Below are 12,581 nucleotides of genomic sequence, written 5' to 3'. Positions count from 1 at the left end.
AAATGGAAACTTTTTTCAGTCCATTTCATGATCAACATAGTTAAACTCAGTACATTTCTAAGTCCCAAGCCCTGTACACATGAGGAGTCATTGATCATTTTGTTGTTATATCAATTTTCGGTCAAAAACACAGTTCATCATCGAACCGATTTTTTTTCCAGAATATAAATAGTGCTCCTGGTAGAGAAATGACATATTCTGAGAAAATTGATGACTATGGTTGTCATGTCCAAATAAGAATTTTATGGGTGCCAATTTTGTTTACCAGCATTGTTTAGTATTTGGTTCACTGAGAGTAATTTTAATGACCAGAATACCCTACTGTAAGTTTGCTTTTAATTACATGTAAATATGTAGGCCTTGAGTGTAGCAGCAAGATGCCATTGAAACATAACATCTTTACAGGCCAATAGAATACACTGGAAATGAAGATGGCATCATCAGGTATAAACTTCCCATCAGTTTATTAATTTCCAAAGCCAAGCTTTGTTGTTTTGATTCTGAGTCACACTTTGTGCCACTGCAATAGTGCCTTGTGTTTGCATATACTACAAATATGAATTCTAGACAGCTGGACAATTGTAAGACAAAAGTGTCAAACATCCCAAATTATTCGACCTCCTCAAGACTGGTGATGCAAGGACTGTGGTCAGAAACAAATTCATACTGATCCCAGGATCATGATCAGCCAAAAAGCCTTGCAGTCTAGTTTGTAGGTTCTGTTGTCTAATTTTCTAATCCTGCAGCCTAGTTTACTAGTCCTACTGTCTAGTTTGCTAGTCCTACTGTCTAGTTTGCTAGTCCCACTGTCTAGTTTGCTAGTCCTACTGTCTAGTTTGCTAGTCCTACTGTCTAGTTTGCTAGTCCTACTGTCTAGTTTAATACTTGTCCTGAAGTCTAATTTGTTAGTCCTGCAGACATTCTGTATCATACAAGTACATTTGTTCTTGCTGGTCAAGGCAAATAAGTATAATGGCAATTTTACCAGACTGAGTAGCAACTTTGTCAGTTGAATACCTTAATGGACAACTTGATTTGCTAAAAGCTATACTATCAATCTGTATTAATATGAATATTTTAAATGTTTGAAATATTCAGTACATGCAAACTGAGCTTTACACAGAAAGATTCAGCTGTGTATGAATACCTAATGTAGGGTCAGTGGAGAACCCACATACCACAGACTCTTTCAGTCTAAACTAATCTTCTAATGCTAATGTCAGGTGTGTTTCAACTCTATTCTACATGGCATTTTCATTCTGAACAGCAGAGCTTTTCTTTGATATATTTTTAACTATGACGAGCTATCATGTTGTTCCTGTTTTAAACTGAATTTTCAATAATCAGAGTACAGCAGTACCATCCAAGTAATAATAATAACAAGGTATATCATACATCCAACAACTTGTATGACATTATGATGATCTCATGACAAACTATTATACGTGGCCAACTGTGGAGGTCAAAGTACTATAAAATTATCCACAAGTCTCCTTATCGATATCTACAAATTTCTCCTACATATCCAAAATTTGTACAGTGGTAATTGAAAATTATCATCCGACAATAACTTGTTAAGTAATTTCACAAAATACTGATAGCAATGGAAATTATTCAATGATAAAAATCATTGCTTACAGGATGTAGAGGTATTAATATTGCACTATATAAATATTGGAAATGATCAACTTGGTGATTATTTATTGTGAGAAGTGTGAACTTCCTTTTGAGCCTTAATGCTAAACAACTAACATACGTTTACTGGTATTGGTGAAAACAAGTGCAACAAGTTTCCATACATTCTCTTATAAAACTATTCTGGGTGGCTGTTTACAAAACTTGGAAATTTCGAAAAATGCTGTCCTTTCTTCTCATTTCAAATATGTAATGAAAACAACAGCAAGCTAAAATCTTCACTTCCCAAGATTAATGGAACTAATTACAATTTCTGCACACAAAGAGAATTGCCTGACTTCATCAAACATTATAAAAATGTACAAACCAGATTGAATTACGGGTAAACCAAAGTACATACATGTACTGTTTAAAGAAAAAGACAAGTAACTTGCTATATGACCAAAATGTTTAAAAGACTTCGTCCTTTCAGTGTTTTTCTGTACAGTTAGCTCGAGAGATGTGGTACTGTTTCTACAAATGAGATGCCTATCACTTGTATGGTTCTACATGATACATAGAGTAATCTCCAAGTTTGGTGATCCGTAACTCCCATGATACATAGCCAGACATGGCTAACTGAGGAAATTTGGCAGCTTCTTCAAGAAGTAATTCAATGTCACTTTGATCTTTTATTCGGATTAGATCTCCTTCTATGTCCTGATAGTTTAGTGCGATGTCTTGAACACTGAGTTCATTCCTGTTGATAAATTGAAAACAATGTAAGGAGAGATGCCTGGATTGTCTCTGGATTTGGTAGTCTCTAAATTGTATCTGAATTGTCTATACTTGATTAGATAGTCAATGGCCGTCATTATGTCATTTATGGTCACAGACTATATCACAGTTTACATGTGCTCCAGGAAACAGTTCACAGACTATATCACAGTTTACATGTGCTCCAGGAAACAGTTCACAGACTATATCACAGTTTACACATGCTCCAGGAAACAGTTCACAGACTATATCACAGTTAACAGACTATATCACAGTTTATACATGCTCCAGGAAACAGTTCACAGACTATATCACAGTTTATACATGCTCCAGGAAACAGTTCACAGACTATATCACAGTATATACATGCTCCAGGAAACAGTTAAACTGAAACTGAAATGTCTCACATGATGACTATGACCTGTCAGATGACAGGCCATGACATCAACATAGTCATCATATGAGACGTGTTGGCCAATCACCAGCCAGGATTAGTGTGTCTGCTCCTCAGGTCACAGGTGAATTATCCACAACTGCATTTTTGGCAATCTTACATTTGTTTATCAAAGATATTTTGGCAAATTTAGGTTGTACAGTGGTATTAAGAAGAATTACCTGTAAGTCTCATAAAATAGATTTATCGATCGATAGAGAGAGTATGATTTTGGAGTTAAATTTTGCAGTTTTACGGAGAAATTTACCTTGGAAACAAATTTGCAGATGAAGGAAAGGTCAATTTTGTTGCCAGGTCCTTCACACCTTTTTATATATACATAGACAGAGGTGAAACGGCCGTATGCTATATTTGTATTTAGGGAGATTTGACAGTAATCAAGCCAGGTGACATTTCCTGGTCGTCGTTGTTAAGTTCTTTATTAGTTTTCATTTGCAGATATCTGTTAAAGCCGCAATTTTCAATCCCAGGTTCTCGCATTAGTGGAGTTCTCCTCCCAGTCAAACACTTTGCCAGTACGATGTTTGATTTCTATAACATTAATTACACAAACTGATCTCAACCTTTTGGCACCTTTTGCCAATCCTGCAAACAGAGTTTATACAAGCGTTTGATTGACGGTCGGTTCAAATCGCCAACGGTCATTGATTCCCCACCACCAACGCTCGAATTTCCTAAAAAATTGTCTTCCAGTCGTGTTAGAATTTGAATATAACCACAGAGTTCGATCGGCAGCAGCTTCGCGCTGACCTCTTGGCAGTCTGTCTGCATTTTTGCGGCCGGAAAAACTAAAAAGTGGCATTTTCTGGAGCGTGTGCCCGCGTGTTGCCTGTTTGGTGTCCACTTACACAATGAACGCCGCCATAGCTTCACGCCCTTTTAAAGGGAGGCTCCGCCTTTAAGCAGATTTCATTGTCGTACACTGCATACGCTTATTTACATACATTGCACTACAGTAGACTCAGTGATGGTGACCCCATTGGCAAAGCACAACAGGAAAGGTGAACGTTTGCGTCTGATGTAAACACAACCTTGGTCATGCTTCAAGTTCACTCTCGCTCTACTAGATGGGTAGTCACATAGATAGACAGGAGACACTACATAAGTTTTTGTGATCAATTTATTGATTTCCATTTTCACAGATCACGGTTCGAGCGCTTGTGGCATAGATAGGGTGTTGTTAATATTCTCCATTCAATGTATGAGCAATGTCTAGTGGCTTGTAAAACTTACTTGATAACTTCAAGAAGTTCATTGTAAGTTGGCTTTTCAGCTACTTTGGCATCAACATCTATGTCTCTGAAATTGGAAACACAAAAAGGGAATTACTGGACACAATGCCTCTGTTATCAAATGCAATGTACATGTCATCATTAATATTATGATGCTTATATTAGGGATGGCATGGTATTGAAATTTGGATAGTCAAAGTGGTAAATCCTGACAGCCTTGAATCAAACTGTTTAAACCACTGTATTTATCTATTTTTTTGTTGTTGAGAATTTTCCCTCCCTGAAAAAAAGTAGATTTTTCTCAGACAGGCATGTATGTCAACGATAAACCATGGTAAATCTTTCATTAATGACATAAAAATAACATGAAGGTTATGGACTGACAAACTTGTTATGAATACTGTGCATACCTTATAGATCCTTCATAATGACATCTTATTACCATGGTTGGTGTATCATCTTCCCACTCATCCTGCAATAAACCATTCACTCTTTTAGTGTCATTACTATTCTGTATAAATGTGCAAACACTGCCTTTTATCTTTCAAGGGCCAGCAGCCACAACTGTGATGATTTTTTCATTGTATTTGTTTTTAAATGTCAACTACAGTTCTATGTTCTGCTTCCAAAAGTATGTTGAGATAGATATACAGTAATGGTGGCAGCTTGTCAACTCTGCCTGTACATGTAAAGACAGTATTGTTATTCTTGGTCCGGACTAGAATTCAAATGTAAACAATAACAGTATATTTTATATGTACAGACGCTGTGTTGATAAGCTGAATAGGCAATGTTTCAACACGCTTTGTGGAATAGAATAAGAACTTGCAATTGACATACAAAACAAAAAGTGAAAAAAAAATCATCAAGTTAAAGCTCCCAGCCCTTTAAGAGTAAAGGAGGGAAAAATACTCCAAAACTGCGACTGACACAAGACTTTTGAAATTTGTAGACATAATCAGTTCATGATTTCAACGTGCATTATTGATGAATATCATTTTAATACGTTATTAAGCCTTGCACCTGTTCATCAATTTAAGTTTTAAATTAAAAATGTTAACATGAGAATAATTAAACTTCCTATAAAGCAATGTGACTTCTTTATCATTATTTCCAGAGAAGTATATAAAATGACAAAACTTTCACAAATATTGACATCAGCATACAGAAACAAGCTGGTTTATTTTTATTTAGCTAGTACAACTTAAAACTGTTGGAGGACTGTAGAAAATTATCTAAACTACTGATGTTTATACATGTTAACTTACTTCCCATCCAACATCAACATCATCTTCTATCTTCACAAACGGCTGAGGTACAAGACCTACCTTGCCATTAATAGAACCCTGTACAGTAAAGAACATAAAAACATACTGTCTCTCAATATTTCATGTGACATGAATGGGAGCATGTTCAAAACAGGAAGGTGCAATTAAACTAATAAAAGACAATCACAAAGCCTTGGTACAAGGGTTTGAATATCTGAAATAACAATGATTTGTGAATATTGTTACCAATCTATAAACAGTTATCCCCGGTACTCTACCTCACACTGTGATCTGCATATATCCTTGCTTTAGTTTGGTCAAAAGGTTGAAATTTACTCAGCAGTAATTATTTGTACACACTAGCACTCTTACCTCAAGCCAATTAGCATCAATTCTTTTGGTAATTGGAATGACATCACCTTTCTTAAAACTCAATTCAGTGGCTGATGAAGCATTAAAGTCATGCATGGCCTGTATAATGTGATAAGAGTAAAATTTCTCAAACTTTTGACACTGAAGGTATGGGCATTGATACCACACAAAAATATGACAGACCACCTTATGGCGCACCTCAGAGAAATACAGAGGTATAAATAGATTAAACAACATTTTGAGGTGCTATTATCATGTAATTATCAAAACAAACTTGATTCAATACCTGTCATACAGTCAGTCTTTTGATTAAAAGTTGATAACAGTTCACCTTTATATGTATCTCTAATGATATTTCATATTCACAATCTTTAAAAATAGATTAATGCATAATACATAATAACAATACATAAAATTCATGTAAAATTTCTTATCAAAAGTTTGACAACTGAATATCTTTTCCTTGTAATTTAGTTAACTTTCAAAATAAAGTAGATCCATGAAATAGAAAAAGACATTGAGGTGCCTACAAGAGCTTTTGGTCCAGTGACTGTGTTTGTAGGGACATTTGTAGGAGCTGTAGGTTGGGGAGCTGGGTCTTCTCTAACACCACCACTAAAACTGCTGAATGATGATTGTGGTCTGTTAACAATACTGTAAAATAAAGAATCAGTATGTATTAAAGTCTGAGTCTGGAGTTTTCTTTCGTTGTGTGTAAACTATTGTCCAGCCTTCTGTTATCTCCTTAGCTTTGTCATGTTCCCCTACTTGTAAAAATATATTATTATTATAACTTCTGAGTAATTTGCCAAATTACTATGTTTATATGATGACTTCTTTACATGATATTAAATCTCATTTTCTGATGATAAAGGCTGATGAATGAAAAAATTGCAAAAAGATTTTTTTTCCTCATGGTCTGTAACTGCAACATCAACTTGAGTCACAAGCAGTTAACTGTCTTATGAACATCACTGTGAAAGTCAATACAACAGAAATGACCAGAAATGTACAGACACATTGAAATGTTTAGACACAATGACCAGAAATGTACAGACACAGTGACCAGAAATGTTTAGACACATTGACCTGTTAAGAATCTAGGACTACACAGTGTTTGAATTGAAATTGTTACTTACGGTGTTTTGGGTTTATTTTCTTGCTGTTCTTGTTGTGCCAGCCATTTTGCTTTTTCTGCAGCAGTGACATACTGCACTCTGCCATTGGGAGCTTTAATGATTGGTGTATCTATGTCTCCAGAAGTTGGAGTTAGGAAATCTAGCACAATATCATGTTGTGATATACGTGACTCTAGCTTTATTAGTTTCTGTATAGAACAGAAAACACCATATATCAATCTTAATACAGCAATGACTATGTTCTTAGTTTCATAAACCTGTGATACACAGTGTGCGAATTAAGAGAAAATAGCTTCAGGTCATAAGGGCCTGCACCAAGCCAAAGCTTCAGGTCCTTACAGAAAACTGCCGGTCCTCAATAAAAACAGTTGTTAACGACAACCAACTTCTCCACCAATACTAGGCTTCTGAATGTTCCTCATTGTCATGCGCACACATTTATCAATGTTTCCCACTACAGGGGGAGGGGGACTATGGGACTAACAGGAGAATTTGACATTTTTTCTAGCCATGTAAAATCCCCACTCTCGGACTATAAAATGATGTCAAACACCCAGGGGCCGGGGAATACAGGCTCATGCACTGGCTACATGTGGCTGATGAAAGCGATAAAATTTGTCTCTCATGACTTACTATGGGGAATGGTGTTCTCTACATTGCTGTGTACAAATGTACACTACACCAGGGCATGTGATATTGTGATTTGAAAATGGTTGGCGAGCTGAAAATCACTTCTGAAATTAGCCAACGCGAGTGGTAGAAGAGTGAGTGAATAACGTAGTACCTTGAAAACAGTCATAAGTGTATGAATATTTTTTTTATGCAAACATTGATTTCTACGTCTTTTTTAAACAGAAGGGAGAAAATACTTGGTATGTATTTTGATATGACGTATGGATTACTTTCAACATTTTTCAAAAAGTAAATATGCTTAAATGTGGCCTCTGTTGCATTCATGAAGAAATAGGTGAAGTTATACTTTTAATTAAAAGGACAAGTATCGTAACTTTTTCTCGGTTATAGAAATATTGCAGACAACATGAATGGCAAACGCCACTCGCGGAAATGAATGTATATTTTCTGATCGAAAAGTTTTGCCTGAGCGATTGCTGGGTCTCATCGCCCTTTGAAAGCTTAAAGTTATTAAAATAACTCTGAAAAGTTTGACAGACACTCGATACTGCTGAAAACAATCGACACCGTAAAATCTTAAAAGACGTATTTTTTGTGACATTTAGGCCTACAGCCCAGGATGACGGTGAGTTTTGCATGCCTGTCGTAAAACGGTACCGGTATACATCGAAACAATTTGAAGCCCTACTCTCGGCCTCAGAGAGTATACACGACGGATCGTGCAACTCGACAAAACTGTTATGATAAGGTCGCTCTGTTTTATAAAATGTATACTTATTATCGCGTTGATATATCGTGGTAACAGTGAACTTTGGTTAAAGACGAACGAGCAAGCAAGATGTTCTTACGGTCAACAAACAAACGCAGCGAAACGTGAACTTGATTGGCGACTGCAAGTAGCACAATTGGGCTGTCGTGTAACATCTGGTCCTTGTATCAGGCGTAGTTCTAAACCATAGAGGTAAAAACAATACCTCCATGTTCAAAACCAAATGTGTTTAGTCAACAGCACTTTACTCGTAGTAGGTTTTTGTCTTAAACTCTTCTATGAACCGTTTATGTTTTGAACGCTTCAATGGAAAATCAAAGCAAAGAAAACGGAGTCAGTTTGATAAAATGAAGGGCTGTATTATGTACATTTGTGTACATGTAAATTCCGAACACTTAAAGTGTGGAACTAGTGAAGTTATACTGGATTTTGTTATCATATGACACAGATATGCTAACATTACCAAGGTTACATTCACTAGACGGTTATAATATTGTATCGCATTATTGCACCAAAATCAATTCATTCCATTGCTAGAATCTACATGCACGGACATAATTCATACTGATCTGAATGTCATCAGCTGCACCGTGCTATGCGCGTCGATCGGAGGGATTAGACTCTTCGTAAATGCAAAAAGTCGCAAGACAAAAATTACTATGTTGCGACATTGTCAACCCCCACCCCCCTCCACGTCTGGCGTACCATAGAGATCGAATTCCCCACTACCAGGACTCGAAGTGCGATCAATATCCCCTGTTGCCCCGCACTCCAACGGTGGAAAACATTGATAGGTGCATGGCATTCAAGTCTGAATCACATGATTCAGAGTCAGTCATCATCTGCATGTGTTACAGGTCTTGACGGAGAAATTTTCATCATTTATTCCAAATTTCAGTCGGTCATAAGGACCGACATGTTGCTAAAAACTTTCGGCCCGACGAGAAATCTGTCGGTCTCGGACCGTCGGACCGACGTTAATTTCGCACACTGGTGATACAGGATACATTAATAGTAATTACCAATATCTTGTCCTTAACAACATTACTTGGAAAAAGCTGGTACATCTTGGCAAAAATAGTGACACCAATTTCAATTTATGGAAGCTACTACCATCATTATAACTATTATCACACTATCACAGACTTTCCTTGGAAGAAGCACGTCAAATACAACTTTTGGAGGGTTTTAGAATTAAAGTTAGGGTTAGTTTTAGGGTTAGCATACTTAAAAGTGTTGTATATCCTACCTAAGAAAACAATTTTGGGGTGTGCCTTAAGGTTTTCCCAAGTATCTATCAGTCATTTGACATGCATTGATTTTGGGGTATTAAGTGATGAAAAGGTACAAGACTACATTATGATACAATAAAATTCACATCATCTCCATATCTTTATTTATTCTCATCGCATCAATTTGCTTTGGTGGTCTCACTAATACAATTCTAATGACACCTTTTCCTAACAAAGTGCACACATTGCGGCCAATAATTTCTCAAATTTTATTGACCCTTCAACAATGAATAAGATCTGTAGTAATAACAAACGACATGATAATTGCTGGAAATCACTTGATATGTACTGACTAAATCATTTTCATTCCTGTCATTGGATCCTGAGATCAACTTAATCTGTAGATGATCTAATCAGAGGGTACGAATCATGTCATAGCTATTACATAGTAAGGAGATGACATACTGGGTATTTCTGGATTACACTGAGAAAGTATGCTGTGATTAAGAGAATATAATTGTATTATGAATACACTAATATAGTTCTATATGCTGTACTATGTGAATGAATTATGGATAAATATCAATATGTTCAATGTTGGAATGCAAATACTTACTTTCAGATATCGGTTGAGATCTGGAACTCTTCGATCTGCTACCTCTCGCACAGCACTTCTTTTCAAATAGATTTTCCCTGGAGTGAAAAGAGTAAAGCCATGCTGATAGAATGAGATTAAGATAAAACGCGTCAAGGGAGATGGTATGTAACACAAAAGACGGCTTTTGAAACTGAAGTATACTGACATATGGCCAAGTGGTTTGTCCACTGCAACAACCATGTAAAGTTTGACAAGTAATTGAAATATGAAAGAATATGAAAATATGAGAGGCAAACATTCATACAAAATTAACGCCAATAAAAGCAAAAGATTAAATGAAATCTTCACTGACAATTGAAAATTTTTCAGAAGATACATTTTGTGATATAACGTGATCATGTTCAATCAACAAGCTGGCTATTTACTTGTATCCATAAAATGCAGCGTCTGTCAGGAGAATACATTACACACATATTTGACTCTAATGCATAGTAAGTAACACAGCAGATAACACAGATTTGACTTTTTCATACTACAATTCTCTTCATGAAACTGGTTTATCAAAAGTTTGTTAGTCGTCTATCAAAAGTTTGTTAGTCGTCTTTTACTCCATGTGTTTTTCTATCTGTGTTGATAGATGTCCCTTGAAAATAGACTGTTCATGACAAAAACTAAGGTCCAAACACCAGTGAACTTTTGACCCATCACTTTTTATATTAAGTTTCATTTTTAAAATTGATAAAAACTCCATCTCTATTATGGTTTGGCCAAGTCAATCTATGGAAATCTATTTTGTGTATTTACACTTGTGGCAATATTTGAAAGAATACTAAATACCTGGTAAAGTTGGCAGTATTCTTTGTGAAGAGTGGCCTGCTTCAATAGGAAACCTGTCATCTAATCTTTCTTGCAAAGTATTGAAGTGACTGTATCTTCTGACTATTAGATATGATCTCCTGCTTTCCAAGGTAACTTCAATGAAATATACCTTGATATTAGGAAATGATCAAATTATTATAAAAGTTTTAGTTGTAGGTAGATCATGCATACATCTAAATTCTGTCACATAAAGTATAAATAATTTAATGATTTCAAATTACTAGTGACAATATTGCAATAAGAAAGTGGGACAACACAGTTAGACCATGATTGTCATCAATAGACATCAATAGCAAGATATTGTGTATTCTGTACATGCATTCTGACATTGAGTGGGTACGATCACCTACGTTAGAAACGAAGACAGATCTAAGACATTAGGATAGAAGGAACAGTGAATGCTTTTACATAAACTACCATGAAGACAGTTGTCATTTCATGGAAGTTTCATTGATTCCAACTGTTTTGAAGGCTGGTAAAGAACAACCTGACATTAATTATATATATTGAGAACATAATGACACATATAGTAAATTACATTTGTGTGAAAATTGGCCCCAATTCTGTGTTTGTTATAAACTTAATATTATATTATTATACATGTATCTAAATTTTAAGGCAATACATTTAAGCAAACAGCTGATTGTTTGTAGATTGATTGAATACAATGGGTGTACAGTGAGACAATTCTAGTATTCTAAACACACTGAAAGATAAACTGGATGGTATAGGACAGGCTATGATTGAATCACCTTGGAATGGTTTCACTGAAATTTCTGTCAAGATGAATTTCTTAATCATTGTGAATGAGCGTGGTCAATGCCAATGAACTAACATGATTCCCAACTGACTACACCAACAGAGGAATCCGGGAATCCTTTGTTGTTTTTATATTATCATCAACATGAATTGACTAAAGGTAATCTCAAGTCAGACTTTTACCAATCACCTGACCATACATTCAATTTTACAAAGAAAGCAATGAAATTCTCATTTTTTTAAAGCAAAACTCGGAAATGTATACTTAGATTTTCATTATAACCATAAGCAAAAGGTACTGACTTCTTCATTCAAACTCTAGCAAGTAGAAATTTTATTAGTTTGGAGTTTTATACATGATGAAGCTATACTCCCATTTGCTGAGCTTATATTTTAAATGTGTTGTTACTTGAACAGATAGATTTCACTGTAATGGAATGAGTGTCTACAGAATAACCAAACAACCACTCATCATGTGTACACATATTATCCATTCTTCACACTATATATGTTTGTGTGCCTTTTTAGAATATGATATCAATAAACTTATTCAGGCTATGCAACGGTACAATCTTACAGATTACAAAGAATGACTAAAGAAGACCATACATGTAAACAACATGCTTAGTGCAGTCTCTTAAACTTCTCATTGTGGTTGGCTTGGCAGATCAAAACATGGCTACAGGAAAGACTACCAAATATTAGGGTTGAAAAAACATAAAATGTTTGTAAATCATTGATCTTACATTCATTTAAATAAAAGTTTTTATTCATTTCTGTTAATTTATGCACAAGATACAGAGTATTAAATGAACATAATTGCATTTTTTTTAAATGCATATCTAAGATTGGTTT

The 12,581-nt window shown here is 35.4% G+C and overlaps 1 protein-coding gene across 1 annotated transcript in view; it reads right to left on the bottom strand.

Annotated features, from left to right (window-relative positions):
* Positions 1-290: 290 nt before the first annotated feature.
* Positions 291-12,581, bottom strand: part of LOC139152135 (neutrophil cytosol factor 4-like) — a 16,575-nt gene continuing 4,284 nt past the window's right edge. The window contains exons 3-11 of the mRNA XM_070725229.1: positions 10,926-11,076; positions 10,107-10,183; positions 6,857-7,044; positions 6,248-6,371; positions 5,718-5,816; positions 5,346-5,423; positions 4,488-4,549; positions 4,079-4,144; positions 291-2,374 (exon numbers count right to left, since the gene is read on the bottom strand). Of these exons, the coding sequence (XP_070581330.1) occupies positions 2,167-2,374; positions 4,079-4,144; positions 4,488-4,549; positions 5,346-5,423; positions 5,718-5,816; positions 6,248-6,371; positions 6,857-7,044; positions 10,107-10,183; positions 10,926-11,076 (1,053 nt within the window). The 3' untranslated portion in view covers positions 291-2,166. The remainder of the gene's footprint in view (positions 2,375-4,078; positions 4,145-4,487; positions 4,550-5,345; positions 5,424-5,717; positions 5,817-6,247; positions 6,372-6,856; positions 7,045-10,106; positions 10,184-10,925; positions 11,077-12,581) is intronic.

This window comes from Ptychodera flava, chromosome 15 (assembly GCF_041260155.1).
Source record: "Ptychodera flava strain L36383 chromosome 15, AS_Pfla_20210202, whole genome shotgun sequence".
In the NCBI taxonomy this organism is placed as follows: Eukaryota; Metazoa; Hemichordata; class Enteropneusta; family Ptychoderidae; genus Ptychodera; species Ptychodera flava.
This window is presented reverse-complemented; position numbering and strand designations above follow the sequence as displayed.